This window comes from Electrona antarctica (assembly GCF_951216825.1).
Source record: "Electrona antarctica genome assembly, chromosome: 5".
In the NCBI taxonomy this organism is placed as follows: domain Eukaryota; kingdom Metazoa; phylum Chordata; class Actinopteri; order Myctophiformes; family Myctophidae; genus Electrona; species Electrona antarctica.
In genome coordinates, this window is record NC_136810.1 from 50,199,660 (window position 1) to 50,221,723 (window position 22,064).

Consider the following 22,064-nt stretch of genomic DNA (forward strand, 5'->3'; position numbering starts at 1 on the left):
TATTGACTCACAATAATCATGCTTATAGTATGCCGTTTGTTTTCATGCGCTCTTGCCTGGAGGTTGCTAGCCAAGACATGTTTTTCTGTAATTACCTATCTTTCTTTCTCTACTTTTTTTTTTTAATAACTTTTTTATTTTACATGAGAAAGAACAGGTACAGACATACAAAATTGAAAATTCACATTGATTCATAGTCAAAACTAATACAATATACCTGTTAAGCGTTATTCATAGTCTAATATTTTCGGTGGTGAGGTGACCACCGAACTACAACATGACGTCACTGAGCCGCGGTGAAGAGCAAACCACCGCTCTCCCCAGCCCTTCTCTCTGTTTTTACTCACCACCGCTCCACGTTATTACAGCTCCGGTGGTCACCGAAAATCCAGACTATGAATAGGCCTTTAGCCTCCATTGTCTAAGGCAAAAAAAGGCAAAAACTCATCACACTAATGGATCATGTCAGATTTTTCATATTTCATCCTGATTGGCTAAGATTGGCTGTGTGTGCGTGTGCGTATGTGTGTGTACGAGTTTGTGCAGGTTTCTTCTAAAAGTTAATAAAACATGTTTTGGTCTATAGCAGGCTCTGGTTAAAATGGGTTTCGGTTTTTGGCAATATGTTCAGCTATACACTGTACGTTCTCAATGTGATCAGATTTAACATTGAAACCTATTTCTGATCTTATAGACATCGCTTCATTTGTGGTTTAGTTCCTATCTTTCCTAATGACTGTACATTTCTAATTAGATTTCTGCATCATTTATAGAGCTGTCCAGCCATGTTTCCATAAAACTAAATAACCTAGCCTTATTTGATTTGGACAGTAATCTAATTTTGTCTATCTTGTGAAAGAGCCTTCTGGTGTTGAGGTGAATGATGTGCAAACCTACCAATGTATCAAGTTTACCAATCATTCTGCCATATTAGAATAGTTAGGTTACATAATATTATATGTCCTGTTTCCTAACACAGAATTCAAAACTGCCAGTACTGTCAAACTATGACTTTATTTCATAAGTATGTGTAGTAGACTACTGGATGGAGTGCCAAACACATGCACTGTAGAGCACTGGTTCCCAAATATTTGTGGGTCACAGACCAATTTTTATGTGCCACGACTTGAGTAAAAATCCTATTTTATTTTCCTACATTTAAAAGATAATTTTGAAATTGAAAGAATATTTCAATAAGTTTATACATTATTTTCTTTAATATTTTGTTTTTATTTTAAAATTTTCACAAAATACACAGACCACCCGTCCACAGCCCTCCCCCCTCCCCACATACATAGAAGACAGCACAGTTAACATTTTAAAACAAACAAACAAATCTAAGAAATAGCATAAATAAAAAAATAGGAATCATTAAGAAGTAGTGATAATAGCCGATCTACAAGCTTGCAACGTGGCACGAAGCAACACGTGAGCTTATAGATCTGCTGTTTTCACAAGTTTGGGTCCCGGGCAAACGTCTAATCTCTAGTTTGGGAACCACTGCAAAAACTACTTACTACTATTTTTACATAAATTTGGACAGATTTTGGGGGCCTCCAGGTTCAGGTTAAATACTGTAAGAAATAAGTTTTCTTCTTCACATTATTGTATGTAAAATGCATCCTCAAAGCAGGTGAGGGGCCAAACGAGGGTCTCGTCTCAGCTTCTCGTCAAGAGCCAGGTACTTCTGAGGAGCCGTGTCCTTGTGTCTGCAAAACAGGACATGCTGAGACTGCTTTGTGTAATATTACATACCTTTAAAATTATATTAAATTAAAAATAATATTAGAAGCATATTATGTAAATTATAGTGCGTGCGTGCGTGCGTGCATGCGTGCGTGCGCATGTGTGTGTACCTGCTGAGGCGTAGCTTGAAGACGTGTATTCTGAACATGGCCTCAGAGCAGTACTTTAAATAGTGATCCTCATCCTCTTTGGTCATGGTCAGCTGGTTCTGCTGGTACCATTGCTGTTTGAGCTGCAGTTCCTGGGTCTCCTAGAGAGAGATTTAAAAGTAATTGTCCTGACCTAGAACATAAATAATGCTAGGAGTGGTTGATTTGATTTCTTGTAAACCACACTCATTATGTGGCCTATTATGTTGGAGACACGCCTAACTAAATGTACTACACACTACACAGGTATTTATTGCGACCAGGAACACCCATAGCTACACTAGACAGCTATGGGTGTAGACCTACAGTATAGGAGTGGTTGCACCACTCAAAAAAGGTCCATACATGGGCATTCCCAGACCTGTAGCTTCAGCACGACTCTCGCCCTCAGGGCGTCTTACTGGTATACTATAGCCTACTATACTATACTATACTATACTATACTATACTATACTATACTATACTATACTATACTGGATTAATAATAGGCTAGTCTCAGCCCGGGCTGGCCTAGCGGTCCGGGCACCTATGTCGCGGGTTCGAGTCCCAATCCCAACGACCTTTGCTGCGTGTCACTCCCCATCTCTCTCTCCCCATTTCCTGTCACACTACTGTCTACCTATCAATAAATGCATAAAAAGCCCCAAAGATATATACAAAAAAAAGAAAAACTCTCGACTGTTGACTCACGTCAAGAGGGTGCTGTTTTCCCTTTGTTTTGCAGATGTGTTCCCAGATTAATAATAGACTACATTGGATTATATTTGTGTACATCAAATGTATCATGAACCTGTACCTTTTCAAAGCGTGCCTGTATGAAGTTTGCATTCTGTATCAGTCTCTGTTTGAGACTGGCCAGACAGTCTAAGCGGAGCTGCACGGCGGTCTGTCGTCTCAGAGTCTCTGGATCACCGAGCTGGGCGAGGAGAGGAGCCAGGATGTCCAGCTCCTTCTCCTTCTGCCGCTCACGCTCTTCTGCAGCCAGTGGCTCCTCCAGAGAGAGAGAGAGAGAGAGAGAGAGAGAGAGAGAGAGAGAGAGAGGGAGAGAGAGAGAGAGAGAGAGAGAGAGAAGGGACAGAACAAATTTAAAACTCTTGCCGTGCCGTACATAGTTGCGTTCCGTGCCCAGCTCTCTCTGCACTTGAACACCATGGAAGCGCAAGAGCTCGCACAGAAACTCATCTTTGAGCCATCTTTGAGCCTGCAGTCTGGAGTTCCTTCGGTGCTGCTAGAAACGCTAATATGCTAACAGTGGGGCAGCGAAGATTTTTCATTGAGGTACAAATATCGCCTAATTGCCAATCGAAGCATGGATGGTCTCTAAACTACCTCCCCCTAAACTACCTCCTTCCACGTGCTACGTCCGGTCGGGGAAACTCCCCCCTGTCAGATGAAAAGAAGCAGCTTGGACTCCTCATGCATAGAAGGAAGCATGAGGTCAGTCCGCTCCCCCCCCAGGTTGGCAGAGGAAGTGTAGCGCCCAGGATTACTATTACTTATTATTGGGTGAAAAAAAATGGGTTGCAATGGGTTTTTCAAAAAAAAAAGAAAAAAAAAGATTGTGGTTAGGATTGAATGGAGGGAACATTTTTGGATCGCCCCCCCCTTCGCGGAATTAACTCGTCTCCTACGGAAACAACACCCGCCTATGGTTAGTATAATCGAGGGTCGTCTGTACCCAAAAAATTACAGAAAGTCGTGAAAGTCGTCAAGGGCACAGATTGATACTTTTAGCCGTGAAAAGGCGTCATGGGAATGGAAAGAGTTAAAGGCCCTTACACACCGGGACTTTGATGAACAAACAATCAAATATTCAGAGTCTAAAACATTTATTAGGAATGTTCAGGGGGTATGATTGGCAGAAATATCAACCAATCAACCCATTTTGGGCGGGAACCCCTTTTGGTGTTTCAAGCATTATGTTATACTTTAGCTATTGAAAAATAGCAGATCTACAAGCTGCTCAGATCTTTCAAAAATAGCAGTCTGCTATTTTTGAAAAATCGTAAAAATGTGGCGCAAATCTTTGAATATATATTCTTTCAAAGTGAATGTTTTTAACTCAGGTCTAAATGGATTAAATAATCAACAAAATAACTGTGTGTGTGTGTGTGTGTGTGTGTGTGTGTGTGTGTGTGTGTGTGTGTGTGTGTGTGTGTGTGCGTGCGTGCGTGTGTGCGTGCGTGCGTGCCTGCCTGCCTGCGTGCGTGCGTGCGTGCATCCTGTGTGTGTGTGTGCACGCCTCTCACCATATTCTCTCTGTGGAGACGGACCTTGGCATTGCGGGCTGTGTCGTAAATAGAAATGTGGAGCTCAATGCCACGTTCCTCCTGTTGTCTGGAAGACAGGATGGTTCTCACCTGCACACATAGTTGCGCACTGATTACTTTAGGGCCTGTACAGACGAGGACGTATCTTGAAAACGAAGCAGTTTACCGGTCTCGAGTGGACGTCGTACATAATTAACATAACCGCAATGTAGACGCAGTAAAGTTTTATATCGTTCACAAAACTTAGGCGGGGAACAGCCCGCGACGTCCTCGTGAAGGCAGCCCCTAAGTGTGACAGGCTTTGTTAGGCCTGACCTCAACATTTTAAAAAAATCTTCTAAATCCTCCAGTTTTCTGAAATAAATATTTTCACGATTTTTCAAAAATAGCAGATCTACAAGCTCGTAGCGCGCCACTCGGTGGCGCGCTATGAGCTTGTAGATCTGCTATTTTTCAATAGCTAAATTATAACATAATGTTTAAAACATTAGTCGCTAGTCTTCCTGGGGTCCACACAAAAATGTATACAATAAAAACAGATAATTGAAATTTAAAACAGACAAGATCTAGTTATCAGCTAAAACAGTGAAGTCGCTCTGCATTTAACAGAGACAACAACGACCAATAGTACACATATACACACATGTGCATGCACCCATATATAAAATAAGCCTCGGCTTCAGCCTACACCTTTTCGGTGCAACCTCTTATTATGTAAATACAACTGAAATATTCTACCATGTAACTGAAAAGCACCGACATAAACTATTCATCCATTCATGCATTCATATGACACACATGTGTATCGTGTGTGTGTGTGTGTGTGTGTGTGTGTGTGTGTGTGTGTGTGTGTGTGTGTGTGTGTGTGTGCGTGCGTGTGTGCGTTTGTGCGTGCGTGCGTGCATGCGTGCGTGCGTGCGTGCGTGCGTGGTTAAAAAAAGAAGGGGAAAAAAATGATAATGAGGATTGGGCACCTCTTCCTCGGATCCTTTGATCCCAACAATAACCTTCTCCTCTTCCTTCATCAGAGCCACCAGCATCTCAAACAGGTACAAGTTCTTTGGAGGCTTTTCAAATGGCTCCACCTACAGTACAGTAGTACACACACACACACACACACACACACACGGCCACACGCGCACACACACACACACACGCACGCACACACGCACGCACGCACGCACGCACACACACGCACACACACACACACACGCACGCACACACGCACGCACACACACGCACACACACACACACACACGGCCGCACGCACGCATGCATGCACACACGCGCGCACACACACACACACACACACACACACACACACACACACACACACACGGCTATGATTTACACGACAATGCTAATTGCTGTATGTGCGTGTGTATGTGTCAAGTCAAGTAGCATTTATACATTGCTGTACTTCGATGTAAGCCTTTTCCCTTGGTTTTGATCGCTATTAAACTTGTTGAACTTACTCTGCCTGTGTTGCCTGCATTTGGGTTCCATTTTGATAAACACCGTAACAGTATACTCTAGCCAGAATGAACCCAGCAGAGCGACAGCTTTTTCAGAGGAAAGTGGCAGAGTTTGATCGGGTGGTTGCTCGCTTCATGTCCTCTACACCCGACCATTATGCAAAACTTAAATTAGAGATTTCGACACAGCAGCAGTGGTTCAGTGAAAGGCCTTGGGTGAGTCATTTTGTTCCCCACCTTGATATTGTCAAAGGAAGGCTCAGAGACTTTATGCAGTCTAGTTCTATTCGTGTTGCTTCCCAGCCAGCTCAGCAGTCACCTAGGCTTGGTTTTGTGGCCCTTCAGCCTGCCTGTCATGAGCCCCCTAAGCAGCTACGTACTCACCCTGTTTCAGTTCATCGGGAGCCCAGGCCTGCTAGCCCCCAATTGACTAGCAACCAGCCTGCTAGCACCCATCCCCCATCTCCAGCTATTGCCTGCCTCAATCCTGTTGATTCAGCACAACTGCATGCCCAAAATCCTTTTTATGGCACCCGCCTGGCAGGTGGGGGTCCCCGTAGTTTCAACAAGCGGGGAGGTGTCCCCCTGGGTCGCCTGGCCACCAAGCTAGCCCAGCCGCGGGCATGCCAGGAGAAGGTGTGGTCGCCATGGCTCCCTATACCACCAGGAGTCTCCACTGCAGCTCACCTCCGAGGCTTCTCCACTGCAGCTCACCTCGGGGGCTTCTCCGCTGCAGCTCTCCTCTGAGGCTTCTCCGCTGCAGCTCTCCTCTGAGGATTCCCCGCTGCAGCACTCCTCCTTCGAGGTCTCACCGCTGCAGCTCACCTCTGAGGTATCACCGCTGCAGCTCTCCTCCTCCGAGGTTTCGCCGCTGCAGCTCTCCTCCGAGGTTTCGCCGCTGCAGCTCTCCTCCGAGGTATCGCCGCTGCAGCTCTCCTCCGAGGTTTCGCCGCTGCAGCTCTCCTCCGAGGTATCGCCGCTGCAGCTCTCCTCCGAGGTTTCGCCGCTGCAGCTCTCCTCCGAGACTTCGCCGCTGCTGGTCTCCTCCGAGACTTCGCCGCTGCAGCTCCCCTCCGAAATTTCGACGCTGCAGCTCTCCTCCGAGGTTTCGCCGCTGCAGCTCTCCTCCGAGACTTCGCCGCTGCAGCTCCCCTCCGAGGTTTCGGCGCTGCAGCTCTCCTCCGAAGTACCGCCGCTGCAGCTCTCTGAGGACCTCTAGCTTGCTTCCACTGAGGCTCCGCAATTCAGCGCCCCAGTGCCCAGGCTGCCAAGAACTCTGTCTGCAGCCTTGTGTCCAGAGCTGGCAGCATCCCCTGTGGCGTCGCCTCCAGCTGCAGCGACGTTCATCCTGGGCGGTCCTGCAGACTTCGCCGGCCTCCTGGGTGGCACCGTCTGGTCATTCTCCAGACCCCTCTCCTGTGCAGTCTTGGGGGTCTGAGTGGCCTCCGGGCCGTCCTCCTGATGGCATCCCTGCTTCATCTCGGCCCCAACGTCATCCTCCAGATGACGCCCCTGCTGCCTCATTCCGACCCCCCGGCCATCCTCTGGATGGTGCCTCTGCTGTCTCATCTCGGCCTCCTGGCCGTCCTCCAGATTACTCCTCCACCCTCTCATCTTGGCCTCCCGGCCGCCCTCCAGACTGTGCCTCCTCTGTCTCGTCTCTACCCCCAGGTCGCCCACCAGATGTCTCCTGCTCAGTCCTGGTCCACCCTCCAGGCCGTCCGCCTGAGGTTAAGGTTCCATTTTGATACACACCGTAACATGATTCATGATAACTACTTTTTATATATGTGATGTATGCCATGCTTTTGTTATTGCTTAATGTAAATTGCTCTGGATTAAGAGCGTCTGCTAAATGCCTAAATTGTAAATTGTGTGTGTGTGTGTGTGTGTGTGTGTGTGTGTGTGTGTGTGTGTGTGTGTGTGTGTGTGTGTGTGTGTGCGTGCGCGTGTGCGTGCGTGCGTGCGTGCGTGCGTGCGTGCGACTGCGTGCGTGCGCGTGTGCGTGTGTGCAGTGCACCTGGTAGCTGGTGACCATACTAGGTGTGAACGTGTGGGCACTCTTAGTGTCTGCAGCCTCTGGCAGTTTGATAAAGTTCCTCCATGCGGGGATGATGCGTTCGTCTTCCAGGTGGTAGGTCACCTCGATGCGCTCACCAGCCACAAGGAACACCCTCTCTGCCACATCTTCACTGGCCGGCCTACACCTGTTCCTATGGAATCTTTCTATCACCTTCTACTTGCATGTCCAGACATACGCATGTATGCATGCATACATGCACACATAATGCATGCCAACATGCATCCATATACGCACGCACGCACGCACTCACGCACGCACGCACGCACGCACGCACACACACACACACACACACACACACACACACACACACACACACACACACACACACACACACACACACACACACACACACACACACACACACACACACACACACACAGAATAGCCTACCATGACTACTGGGAAAACTAAAATATACAGACTACAGTTGTCTTTATTTCAACTCAGTTGAGACTGAGAGGCAGGCCCTCATTTTTAATGTAGCGACTAGCGAGATACTGAACACAAAATCACATATAATTTAGAAATGTGATGAATTCAAAAGGTATTACTATACCAGTACCTGTATGGGTCGATTACCATGACTGAGGGTCTCTCCAGGTTCTATGATTGTGACACGACGGCCGAACACAACATGGCGGTGGTAGAGGAAGTCGTCCCTGTCCTCGAAGGTCTCCGTCATCTCCCCTGACTGCTCCGCGCGCCGCACCAGCCCGTCTGCACGCACACGCCCGCAGAACTCCATCTCACGCTCGGTCTCCGGAGTCATGGTCACATACCTGTGGGCTGAACTCGACAGTGAAACAAACCAACAAACGCACCAACAGTCGTTGTGATTTACAGGTTGGAAGGTCTGCCTGGCCGTCCAGCATTTGGTGAATAATATTCACCAAATTTGTTTCATTGTCATCATTGCAGGTGTAATGACAATTATATTTTAAGTAGCCTAATCAAAATTCTTCAAGAATCTTCTCTATGGCATGTGATAACGATTCTCATTCTCAAACAAAAATTCTAAGGGTGTACGATTATGAAATTATGACCGATATCCGATCTCCGATTATTTGCAGGGTCATATCTGCCGATACCAATTCTGACCGATTCCGTTATTATACAGAGGACCACAATGGAAAGAAGCCTAGGCCCAAAGCATGTTAATAATATAATATAATATAATAATATAAGGAGATGAGTACACAAATTAAATGTACAAAAATGTAAAGTTTATTTTTTACTTATCTTTAATTTTACATCATATTTAATTTGGCTTTTCTTCTAGAGGTACTAGACACTTTTGATTGAACTCATTAATGATTTTTTGCATTTTTCATTGTTTTTTGCTGGTGAAAACCGATCAAATAATCTGGATTATTTTGAGACCGTTCCGATACCGATATGGCCCATTCCATTATGCTACCGATTATATCGCGCATCACTAAAAGAAATCCATATTCCTGCCTCAATTTAATTTCAAGGCTTTGTTCAGCAGTCAGTACATTGAATGTTGATTGCAGATTGGGCATGCAAATCAATTATACTAATTGTACAGTATCAATATTGTACAGTATCACACTATAAATATAAATAATAATCATTTTCATATCATTAACTAGGCTACAATGTGTCATGTGTGGAATGACAGCGGGTATAAATGATGCCTTTCTTTTTTTAAACCGGCCGTAAATGACAGTAACATTTTAAGAATTGTGGTGCGAGACTGATTTATACGTCATCATCGTACAGCAAAAATTGGTGATCTACAAGCTCACAGCACATACGTCTGATATATTCGCCATGCGACACCGACATATGGACCAAGGCTATACTTGTTATAATCTTAGCCCATACAGTGACATGGTCAGGGTCCATATGGTCATGGTCATGGTTACATTTGAGACAGAAGCTGTGCCCGGGTCTGAAACGTTCCAATGTGACGTTGTCCGTCTGTCTCAGCTCTCTCTCCTCCAGATGGTCATGTCTGTTCTGGAACCATTCCTTCATTACGCTGGTCTGGGTGCCTGTCACGCACGCACGCACGCACGCACGCACGCACGCACGCACGCACGCACGCACGCACGCACACACACACAGACACATGCATGCATGCACACACAGACACACACACGGTCACGCACACGGTCACGCACGCACGCACGGTCACGCACGCACGCACGCACGCACACACACACACACACACACACACACACACACACACAATTGCAATCCGTTATTAGCTTGTAGATCAGTTTTTGTCGGCACCATTGTGCGATAGAGTAATAATGCAGAGAAAGAAGTGGACAAACATGTTTATGGTTAGGTATCCCTTAAGTAAGACGTCACTGCAGACTCACATTCCAAGTCTTTGTATGTGGTGAGACGTGTGACCAGTCCATCTGGCAGCAGATGGGGTGCAAATCTCTCCAGTTTGGCTTTACGGTACTGGGTCACTTTCCTTCCCCCTGGGTAGCGCGTCTCCATATCTAAACGACATAATTGTATGAGACACCGGGACTGGTTGCCAGGACAGTAAAATGACCTAGAAGAGAAACACGATATAGTACTCGACCAAGCATCAGTAGGTTCCTACCTGGCTTGGAGATGGTGATTGTGCTGACCCAGGATTGGGGCATCTCAAAAACCTTGGGCTCTTCAGCCTCATCCTTGACAGAGAACACATGGGTCCAGATTAGTACACGGTTAACTGATTTGCATTTACAGAAAAGTCCCATTTTGACACTTTGTTTTGGGTCAGTATAGGAGGCCAGCACGTAAGAATAAATGAAAGGTGCACGCACGCACGCACGCACGCACATGCGCACACACACACACACACACACACAGCACACACACACACACACACACACACACACACACACACACACACACACACACACACACTCACACACACACTCACAAACCTCATCGTCATCAATGCCAGCCACCTCTGGTTCTGTCTTGGTGTTGAGCATCAGCATCTGGGTGGCTGAGCCATAGAGCATGGACTCCCACAGGACTGTGTCTCCCAGGTTATACACCATATTCTACACACACACACACACACACACACACACACACACACACACACACACACACACACACACACACACACACACACACACACACACACACACACACACACACACACACACACACACACACACACACACACACACACAAACGTACAATAATCATACGAACACACAAACACGCACGCACGCACACCGTATTATACTTCTTTGTCCATCCATGGACCGGTGCCCCTCTCCAAAATTTCCCTCTACACCAAATCTATTTGCTTAAAATACGTGATCTACAAGCTCACAGCGTGTTGCAGCACGACACATTGTGATGACATGTCAGATAAAGAATGCTAGGTCTCAAGTGGTAAAATCAATCAAGTGTAGAAACGCTCTTTTCAGTTTCCTTAACCTTATTGACTTCTGATCCACTTTCACACTTGACAAATGAATAATGAATATTAACTACCACATAACTTTTTAAAATGTTGCCCCTCTCCTCCAGTTCACATCAGATGTGGCCATGACTCTTGTCTGCATCAGATGCTTGATGCATTGCACAAGCAGCCCACAAGAGACCAGTCCATGAGCAGTACTAGACTGACCAGAATAGAGTCTGACTGGTATTAACACAAAGCATTCATGCCATATGTGGCCATTTCTCTGCAAATCAAGTCGAGGGAAAAATTACAACCTTCACACTGTATCATGAATGTAAAGTTTGTTGTTGACCACTAGGGATCATAGATCAGACCAACATTTTTGCTGTAATGTAGAAAATGTACAGCTGTTAATACCTGGGAAATATACTCTGATGATGATAATGACGTGCTTAAAAGCCAAGCCATCATCATAGAATTTTCCATAGTTGAAAATTTGCGGCAAAACAACACAGTTTTCAGATTGAAACCGTCTATTCTATTCCCACCTTGCAGCCGTAACGGCAGTCCTGCATGTTGACCCAGTAGTTGTGCTGGTTCCAGATGCTCTCTATGCCAAGAAAGTGCTCATCAGCTGTGGAGTAGCTCTTCCCAGTTAGTGGGTCAATGAAGAAGTTATCTGGGACATCCCGGCTCCCTGCTAGAACCAGCACCCAGCAGTGGACTCGCAGGCCCAGCAAGTTGTCTGGAGGGGGCCTTTCACTCTCCTAATGGGAAGGGTTGGGGAAGAAAGGCCGATAGAGGTGAAGGAATGGGAGAAAGGAGGGGAAAGAGTCGAGATAAAAGGTCAGAAAATGCATTATTATTTATTACAAATTGCGTAGAAACTTTTATGATGTTTTCTTCCTTATAAAGCAGTTCACATTTTGCATAGTGCCAAGTATCTACCAGACTCGCTCGAATTACTTCTTCATGCTCAGGGTTCCTTTTGCTCAGGCAGAACTAGGCAAGGCAGCATTCTCTGTCAGTGCTCCATCTGCTTGGAAGGAGCTCCAGAAGTCCTTATAACTCTGATCACTTCTGTAAGGTAGTGGCCTTTTGGTCAGCAGGTGTCACTGTTGACTGAAGTTCTTTCACCTGTGGGTTCAGCAACGCTCAGAAATCTGGCGAAAGAAACGAAGAAGTTCCAGCCGCAGCACAAGGAAAAGAAAGCATATGCCCAGGTACATGATGCCACGCCAGAGCGCGCTAGAAATGTGCAGACAGAAATAACTAAACAGACCTCAGAATTGTCAGAGTTGACAGAGATCGTGAAGAAATTGGCTCTAAGCCAAGAGCAACAGATGGCCAAGTTGGCTCACCTTGAATCAAGAATTGCTGCCCCCCCACCAAGATTCCAGTCATCACCAAGGCCTGCTGTCCAGGGCTCCAGTGTTACGTGCTACCGGTGTGGGAAACCAGGCCATATCGCCCGTGTCTGCAGAGCAGTTCTCCCAGATCCCAGTCTGTCCTGGCCTCCGCAATCCCAGCTTATGGTCCCTGCGGAGGGGGAAACAGCTCCCTCAACACAACATTTAAACGCCTAGAGCCCATGGTTACAGGGGCAACTATGGGCAAGCAGCAAGCGTCCCCATTACAGGTGAGCGGAACTGATGATGGAGAAGAGGATACCCCACTAGTGGGTCCCAGGAATGAGGGGGAGGTGGAAGTCAATGGGATCAAATGCGAGGCACTCATAGACTCTGGCTCCCAGATCACCAGTATTACCCACAGTTACTGGCGTAACCACCCCATCCTTCGGGAACAAAAGCTACACTCTTCAAAAATTCCCATAGAGGGGGCGGCTGGCCAGAATGTTCCCTACTGTGGTGTCCTGCACATCAACTTGAAAATGCTGGGGAGAGAGTTTGAGGCTGTGCCCGCTTTTGTGGTCCCTGATTCTGATTATCGTTCCTCAGTCCCTCTGCTTGTAGGTACCAATGTCATTCGTGCCACCAGGAGTCACCTCCAAGCAACCTATGGCCAGCAGTTCATGCACCGGGTCAAGCAAAACCATTCAGAGTGGTACACCGCCCTACTGGAAATTGAGAACACAGAACATAATGGAACAGATGACACGGTGGGCCCTGTCGTGTACACTGGCCGTAAAATAACTATCCCTGGGGGGAAAGAGATGGATTTGAAGTGTAGGGTCAAGGCTGGCCCTCAAAGAAAGACTTACACAGCCCTCATTGAAGGTCACCCTTTCCTGCGTCTCCCCCAAGACCTCTTGGTTGCCAAAGTCCTTACCGATGTGAAGAAAGGCTGCACCCCTGTTAGGGTGATGAATCTGTCCCAAAATGCTATCACAATAATGCCACACAAACATCTTGCCAATGCACTCATGGTGGAAAATGTTGTGGAGTTCCCTGACCGGAAGCCAGATAAACGTCACAACTATGAGAGCAAAGAGGCCTGCCTGAGTCTGGATCAAGTTGTGGCAAGCGGTGGGGTGGACCTCAGGGAAGCAGCAGTGGAGAATGAGCACCAGCGGTCCCTCCTTGAAGAGCTGGTGGTGAAAAATGGCAGTGTGTTCTCCCAGCATTCCACGGACTATGGTCACACTAAAACAATACAACATGAAATTCCCCTTGTCGATTCTACACCCTTTCGACTTCCATACCGCAAGATTCCCCCTTCACGTGGCAAGATGTGAGGAAGTTGCTGACGGAGATGGAGTCAGAAGGGGTCATCAGGCCTAGCAAGAGCCCGTATGCTTCACCAGTTGTGATCGTAACCAAGAAAGATGGGTCGCTAAGGCTTTGTGTGGACTACCGAAAGCTGAACTCCTACAGCACCAGAGACGCGTTCCCCCTACCCAGAATTGAGGAGGCCCTGGAGGCCCTGGGGCAAGCAAAATACTTCTCCACCCTTGACCTCACTTCTGGTTACTGGCAGGTGGAGGTGGTGGAGCGCGACAAACACAAGACAGCATTCAGCACTCCCATGGGGCTGTTTGAGGCCAACAGAATGCCTTTTGGGCTACAGAACGCTCCGTCCACCTTCCAGAGACTAATGACTTGCTGCTTTGGGGATCTGAACTTCACTCACCTCCTGATTTACCTAGATGACTTGATCATTTTCTCCAAAACCTTTGAAGAACACCTGGAGAGATTGCAGCTCGTGTTTGATCGACTCAAAGAGCATGGCTTGAAGTTGAAGCCCTCTAAGTGCCAGCTTGTGAGAAAGGAGGTGCAGTATTTGGGTCACTTGGTGTCGGCAGAAGGCATCAGGACAGACCCAGAGAAAATCAGCAGGGTTAAGGACTGGGTGAGGCCCACAAATAAGAAGGAAGTGCTCCAATTCTTGGGCCTAGCCGGATATTACAGAAGGTATGTGAATGGCTATTCCGCGACAGCTGCAGCCCTGTACCGTCTCACCAGCGGTGACCCTAGGAAGAAGAAGAGAGGGGGAAAGAAAGGCCTGGGTCCGGACCCACCCTTTATGTGGACTGATGAGTGTGAGGAGGCTTTTCAGACACTGAAAGAGAAGTTGACAACTGCTCCGGTGCTGGGGTATCCAGATTTCAGCCTGCCCTTTGTGCTTCAAACTGATGCGTCTGGAGAAGGACTTGGCGCTGTCTTGGTCCAAGTTCAGGATGGACGCGAGAGAGTCATAGCCTACGCCAGCCGTGGCTTAAACCCAGCAGAGACCCGGTATCCTGCCCACAAACTTGAGTTCCTCGCTTTGAAGTGGGCGGTGACAGATAAGTTCTATGATCATCTCTATGGGCGTAGATTCTCAGTCCAGACAGACAACAACCCCCTCAAGTATGTGATGTCCACAGCGAAGCTGGATGCGACGGGACAGCGGTGGGTGTCCCGACTGTCGGCTTTCGACTTTGATGTCCAGTATAGAAGAGGAAAGTATAATGCAAATGCTGACGCACTCTCCCGTATGTCCAACCAAGAGGTCACACAAGTCCTGCACACCTGTCCTCAGCGGGTGAGGGCTGATGAACTTTGCCACGGACAGAGCCAGCACACCCGAGACCAACAGAGCTCTCCGGGTGGGAACACCACCACAGAGGCACTGGAACCCCAAGAACCTCGGCTACTCAAGCCCAGTGAGCCCTACATGGATGTGGGGACAGAGTCATTGCCTGCCATGACGACACAGGAGGTACGTACGGGCCAGAAGGAAGATCTAGGCATCGGCCCTGTCCTACACTTTAAAAGCCTGAACCAGAAACCAGGTCGCAGTGAGAGGGTCAGTGGTGGTGGGCAAATGTGCCTTCTCTTAAAAGAGTGGAAGAGGTTGGTGATACGGGATGGTATCATGTATCGCCGTGTACAAGACGGGCAGAGAGGAGTAGTGGAGCAGCTTGTACTGCCAGAGCGGCTGCGTACATCCGTCAAGACTGCTCTCCATGATGACTCGGGGCACTTGGGATTTGAGAGGACGTTGCAGATGATAAGGGAGAGATTCTACTGGCCAAGGATGTTCCAGGAAACCAAGGCTTGGTGTGAGCAGTGTGAGAGGTGCTGCCTCAGAAAGACCCCAACTGCAGGCCTCAGGGCTCCCCTGGTCAGTATTCACACCAGTACCCCCATGGAGCTGGTGTGTGTGGACTTTTTGATGCTGGAGAAGTCAAAGGGTGGCATAGAAAATGTGCTTGTTGTTACGGACCACTTTTCCCGCTACGCCCAGGCCTACCCCACTAAAGACCAGAAGGCCAGCACAGTGGCGAAGGTACTGTGGAGAAACTTCTTCTGCCGGTTTGGTTTTTGTGCTAAATGAATGGCAGACCAAGGACGTAATTTTGAAAGTGCTATTGTGAAGGAGCTGTGCAAGTGTACTGGCATCACTAAAACCCGCACCACCCCCTACCACCCCCAGGGTAATGGGACCACCGAAAGGTTCAACCGCACCCTCATGAACATGCTGGGAACACTGGAACCTCACTTGAAACCCAGCTGGCATGAGCATTTGGATGCACTGACGCATGCCTACAACTGCACACGACACGACTCGACTGGATATACGCCATACTATCTGATGTTCGGTAGGCACCCCCGGCTCCCAGTCGACCTGGTCTTTGGGCTTCCTACCACCAACGAGCAAGGTGGATACAGCGAGTATGTCCAAACTCTGCATGACAGTCTGTCACAGGCCTATGCCCTGGCTAATCAGACTTCTCACCATGCGAAGGATCAGCAGAAGAAATACTACGACCGGAAAGCAAAGAGTCAAGTCTTCAGCCCGGGAGACAGAGTCCTGGTCAAAAAGTGTCATGTGGAAGGACGGCAGAAACTGGGAGACAAATGGGAGTCACGCCCATACATTGTGGTGAAGAAGCAACCCAATATCCCTGTGTATGTGGTACGACTGGAGGATGGTGAAACAGAGAGAGTGGTCCACCGTAACCTTCTTACGCAGTGCATGTTTCTTCCAGTGGAGCAGGCTGGTGAAGTGAGGAGAGAGGATGCTGAGTCAGATGTGGAAGAGGACTGTGAGGGAGACCATACAGCGGAAATGATGGAGCAGGATGGAGGAGAGACTGAGGCGGGTACAGAAGAGGAATGTGAAATGGATGATACAGAGGCAGTGGTGGAGGACACTGTACCTTTACCAGAGACGACAAACAGGCATGATGCACACACAAGGATGGAGGAAAGTGAGGTGGAGCCTGAGCAAATGAGTGATGGAGGGGATACACTTTCCAACACGATTCCAGGGCCCAATGCTCAAAGGAGGAACCCACCGAGAAATCGACGGCCCCCAAAGAAACTCTGCTTGGAGTCTCACGTCTTGAGATCTGATGAGGAACAGCAGAAGATAAAAAGGGGAAGGAAGGTGTGGCAGAGAGCCAAAGCAACAGGACCAGCAGGGCATATGTAACACACACACACACACACACACACACACACACACACACACACACACACACACACACACACACACACACACACACACACACACACTCTCTCTGTTTTGGTTAATGGGTGGCATTTGTGCTTTTTGTTTTTGGTTGGTCTGATGGCAGAGACGCCATCAATTAAAGAAGGGGTAGATGTAAGGTAGTGGCCTTTTGGTCAGCAGGTGTCACTGTTGACTGAAGTTCTTTCACCTGTGGGTTCAGCAACTCACCTTTTTGTCCCTCACTGGCCACCGTAGTTTAGGAAACTAGGCAGCCACGGGCGCCATCTCTGATTGTGTTTTTTCTTTCTATGTGAAAAGAGTGGAATCACCTACTACAGCCATTACCAGCAGCAGAACCTGTGAACTGAATCAGCAAATAAATGAACCGGTCTCAACCACGATCCAGAACCGCTGTGTCCAGTGTCCCTTCTCTCCGCACAACACCCAAGATCATAATACTAGAAACACAACGCAGAGTCCAAGGGTGTGTAGAGAGGCCCGTAACACTGTGGGTTACACTTCCATCTGTGGGTCCATCTTTGAGTGGTTTCTGATTCATGTACTTCCTATTTTGATGCTGGTGTATGTGAATGTCATTTCTGTTGATTATTCTATTGTATCTTGGCTACATTGAAAATGAGGGCCTGCCCCTCAACTGTACTCCGAGTTGAAATAAAGGTTATGATGATGAAGTATCTGTCAATCATATTCTAGGTCTTTGTTCTAACTGAGACTGAGAAAATGTACTGTAAAAACATTTTAAATTTTAGGCTTTTTTCTTTCATTTAAATAGTTTTGAGGGAAAATGCTGCCGTTTGTCTCAAAATGACTGTAAAAGATTGGTGCTATTCGTTTCAAAAAGCTTTATACCCTGTATAATAACATGTATATAACAATGCAATGTGACATAGCTCTGTGTACCCCATCCAACTATAAATACAATAAAACAAACAAACATATGATTTCTCATGCCAATAAAGCTCCTTTGAATTGAAATTGAATTGAATTGTCCCTGCTATAGCTTTGACAGCTATAATTATATATGACGAGTAAAAAATACATAGTGAAAATGTATTTTATTTGTTAAAATAGGTCACTGTGTTTACAGCACAATAACATTACCTCCTGTAGTCGCCGAGCCTCGTGTTGCTCTTCAAGCATCGCAGCGTGCACCTCCTCTTGTTTCTTCTGCTCCTGTCTCCTCTCAAAGCTGCTCCTCAACTCTCTGGGTGGCCTCACACTGTACCCTTTCTCCTCTTTGGGTGGCTTCATGTCAGAAATAGTATCCTGCAAACAATTTGCATAATATTTCCATGCGTATCACGCACGCACACACACACCCACACACACACACACACACACACACACACACACACACACACACACACACACACACACACACACACACACACACACACACACACACACACACACACACATTGCTAGGAGAACTTGACAATTGACATACATTGATAATAACACACATTCTATGCCACCGACTCAAACAACACTGACCGTGATCTCTGTGACCAGAATGGGGCAGTCCTGCATGCTCTGGTTGAGCAGGCACATCTCTTTAACCGCATAGCCATTGACACAATAGGCATTGTAGCCAGCACCTAAAAGCAGGCTGCACAGCAGGGTGGAGAAGTCCAAACACGTGCCCCTCCGGCTCCGTAACACCCATGTAGGGGAGAATAGGTATGTGGGCTTACAGCAAAGAAACACAGTGACGCGCACACCACGCACGCACGCACACACACACACACACACACACACACACACACACACACACACACACACACACACACACACACACACACACACACACACACACACACACACACACACACACACTCACATTGATTAGGCCGCAAGGACCTTTTTTTTGGCACTATCCCTTTTGGACTGAATGTTTGACTGTACTCTGACTGTTTCTACATGTCTAATAAACAATATTAAATCAATCAAAAAACTAACTTTATTCACTACTTTATGCTTTATGATGTTTATATTGTATATATGTGGTGTAAATCATATGCTGTGGCCTATATGCAGTCATCAGATCTCACCACAATTGAACACGTATGGGAGACAGAACTCCAGAGACCTGCACAAACTAATGCCAATTGGGACATTGAATCTGTTCTGGCATTGTCCAACTGATTAACTAAGACTTAAGACTTGGCATGTGTGTCACCGATGACCATGGGATAGTTTGTGCCAAGAGGGAATTGTGTCAGACCAGCGGGGGTCCAGAACCGACCTGCTGTCACGCAATATTTGGTTTCCCTCCCTTCCCACCTAAAACAGATGCTTATGGCAGATATGGTTGCTGCCAAAAAAATGATATTGATAAACTGGAAGTCTCCAACTTCTCCATGTTTCAAGAGATGGCTCAACGAGATACTCTCCGTTTGCTAAGCTGGAACAAAGCCGTCATGACGGACAGAATACACAAGTTAAGTTGCAAAAAATGTGGATGCTATTCCTGGCAATAGTTGAGTTTATGTTCTGCATTATATCTGGCTGCTATGGTGCAACCGTGCATCTCTCTATAACTATCCCTGTTCTCTGATGGTCATCGATTCCACCCATGTGTCCCCTTGTTTTTCCTTTTGTGTGTGTGTGTGTGTGTGTGTGTGTGTGTGTGTGCGTGCGTGCGTGCGTGCGTGCGTGCGTGCGTGCGTGCGTGCGTGCGTGTCTGTCTTGTATGTTAAGCTTATTTCTGTCTTGTATTGTTGTGTTGTGTCTTGAAAAGAATCTAAATAAAGTATTGTAAAGAGGTTCTCACCAGGTCTATAGAAGACTTCAGAGGTTCCAAGGACAGGCAGTCAGCCACAAAGGAGGCACAGCCCTTCCAACCGTAGAGCTCTGAGTAGGGCAACAGCGTGGGCTGCAGGGTGGTAGACACAAACTTCTACAATAACACATAAACAGGAGGAGATGTCAAAGGGAGAGACGTTGAGAAAGACATGTATATAATGTGGGTTATTTGATACAACATAGAGCGCTGCCAGTTGGGCACTGGCCTACTTGGAACGATGCAAGTGTGTCCCTTTATTCCTATGGAGTTCTGTGTCAGGCATGCCCAACTATGAAGTGTTGTGATGTCAGAACAGGCCAGCTCCATATATGGAGATTAGTTTAGTTTAGTTTTATAGAAGACTCCAGAGGAGATATAGGGGTGATCCCGGGCAGAGGCCTTTTGTGGCGGTTCTGGACAACCGTGGGTCCGACCGACACAACACCGGGCACTGCACTCCCTGTGAGGGTGTGGAGTGCGTGTTCGAAGTCGGTGGGGAAAACGGTTCTCGAGTTACGTGGATTACAGACGTACAGACGTACAGAGACATGGTGCATTTATAGATAGCTAATAGAGAGCGTAAAATATATTTTTTTACTGGAGAACAAAAGGAAGAATGGCATTAAAATGGACATGCAGCAGAAAGTGGTTTCAGAGGGTGGAGTGCATCAATGAATGCAAGAGAGCTGATACTGCACGGTAAAATCGTCAATGCTCGTTCAACTGTATAAACACGGATCTTGTAATTGGTCATTTAAGTAAATTATTAAACTCTCAGTTAAATCTTCACAGAATCATTTACCGTGTGTACTGTACACAGTGAGAAGGGTAAGGGAAAAAATAATAGAGTTGATGCACTAGAAAAGTCAGAAACAATATGATGGTGTGCGTTTATATCCATGTGTGCTTGGGCTATTTACCATAACCCCACACTCGTTGAGGGGGCAGAGCAGTAAAGGCTTGCGGTCTGGGTAGATGTTTGTGTACTGACATCGGAAGTTGTCAGAGATAGTCAACAGATGATTCTCTCGAGTTGCGTTTTCCTTGTAGGAGGGGGGGCATTGAGACAGGTCCAGTTCCTTTGTCCAGTCAAGGCTATTTGGGTAGATAACACCAATCAAATCAATCGATCAAGTCGACTTGATAGCACATTTCATACAATGTTTAGGTCTCATCAGTGTTGGAGAAGATATATCGGGGTTTTTTTTAACAGTAGCCATTGCCTCAGAACTCATTACAATTCAATTCAATTAAAATGATTGGCATGAGAAAACATACGTTTACATTGCCAAAGCAAGTGTCAAAAATATAATAAAACAGTCCAGAATTGAGTAAGCAGAGCTATGTCACATTGCATTGTTAGTTTAGTTTAGGTTAGTTTATTTGCACATATGTACATAATAACAACAATATGGTAAAATAAAATAAATACAGAAAGCAAATATTTCAATAAGAAACCAGATTAGTTACATACATGATGTGCTGGAAGGTAGAAGCTACCAGTTGAGCTTAAATAACAGAAATTAAGATATGAATAATATTGGTAAGCCTAAAGATTTAAAAAAATATCGTTATAACGTTATACATGATATACAGGGTATAAAGCTGTATAAGCTGTACATAGACCAGTAAGAGGCTCTGAGGGTGAGGTCGCGTGCACACATCCGCCTGGGTGACGGCAGACCTCTTGGCGAGTGCTGCATGGTGCTTTGGCACGGGGGGTCAGATCAACATATGGAATCTCAGAACAGGTAAGCTCCATATATGGAGATCTAAGGGTGGAAGCCCTTAGATCTCCATCCCCAGTGTCTGGGGTGTACAGGGTTTGATGAGGGCCCAGGTAAGGCCGGGCCTTAAATTTCGGGCCTGTTGAGAACTCTAGTTTTCGCCGGCTGCTCAAATAACTTTGGGACGGGCCCGTCTAGAGTTTGAATGGACAGGTATCAGTCAAAACTAAGGTCGCAAACTCGCAAATCAATAATTGCAATATCTAGGCAGTGTGTGTGCATGTGTGTGTGTGTGCGTGTGTGCGTGTGTGCGTGCGTGCGTGCGTGCTCCGCCTCCTTACAGTTGAAGCTCAGGACTAAGATTGATGCTGCAGAGAGTGTCTTGCAGTTCAGACAACTCATAGTCGTTCTCTGACTCTCCCTCATGACCTTCGACAGACTCTGCCAAGGATTCCAACATTCCATCTACTACTTTATAGACAGAAAAGAAACACAAAAAATAATAACAAT

At 46.8% G+C, this 22,064-nt stretch overlaps 1 protein-coding gene across 1 annotated transcript; it reads right to left on the minus strand.

Moving 5' to 3' along the window:
- Window positions 1-1,624: 1,624 nt before the first annotated feature.
- Window positions 1,625-21,530, minus strand: ccdc135 (coiled-coil domain containing 135; the record flags this gene model as incomplete). Its single annotated transcript, XM_079502368.1, has 18 exons — window positions 1,625-1,709; window positions 1,857-1,996; window positions 2,692-2,886; window positions 4,145-4,255; window positions 5,140-5,250; window positions 6,865-7,365; window positions 7,661-7,876; window positions 8,286-8,509; window positions 9,613-9,741; window positions 10,075-10,203; window positions 10,311-10,383; window positions 10,642-10,764; window positions 11,669-11,887; window positions 18,144-18,287; window positions 18,537-18,731; window positions 19,816-19,941; window positions 20,748-20,922; window positions 21,448-21,530. The coding sequence occupies 18 exons, from the start codon at window positions 21,528-21,530 to the stop codon at window positions 1,625-1,627; spliced, it is 2,979 nt and encodes a 992-aa protein (XP_079358494.1).
- Between the last annotated feature and the right edge of the window lie 534 nt (window positions 21,531-22,064).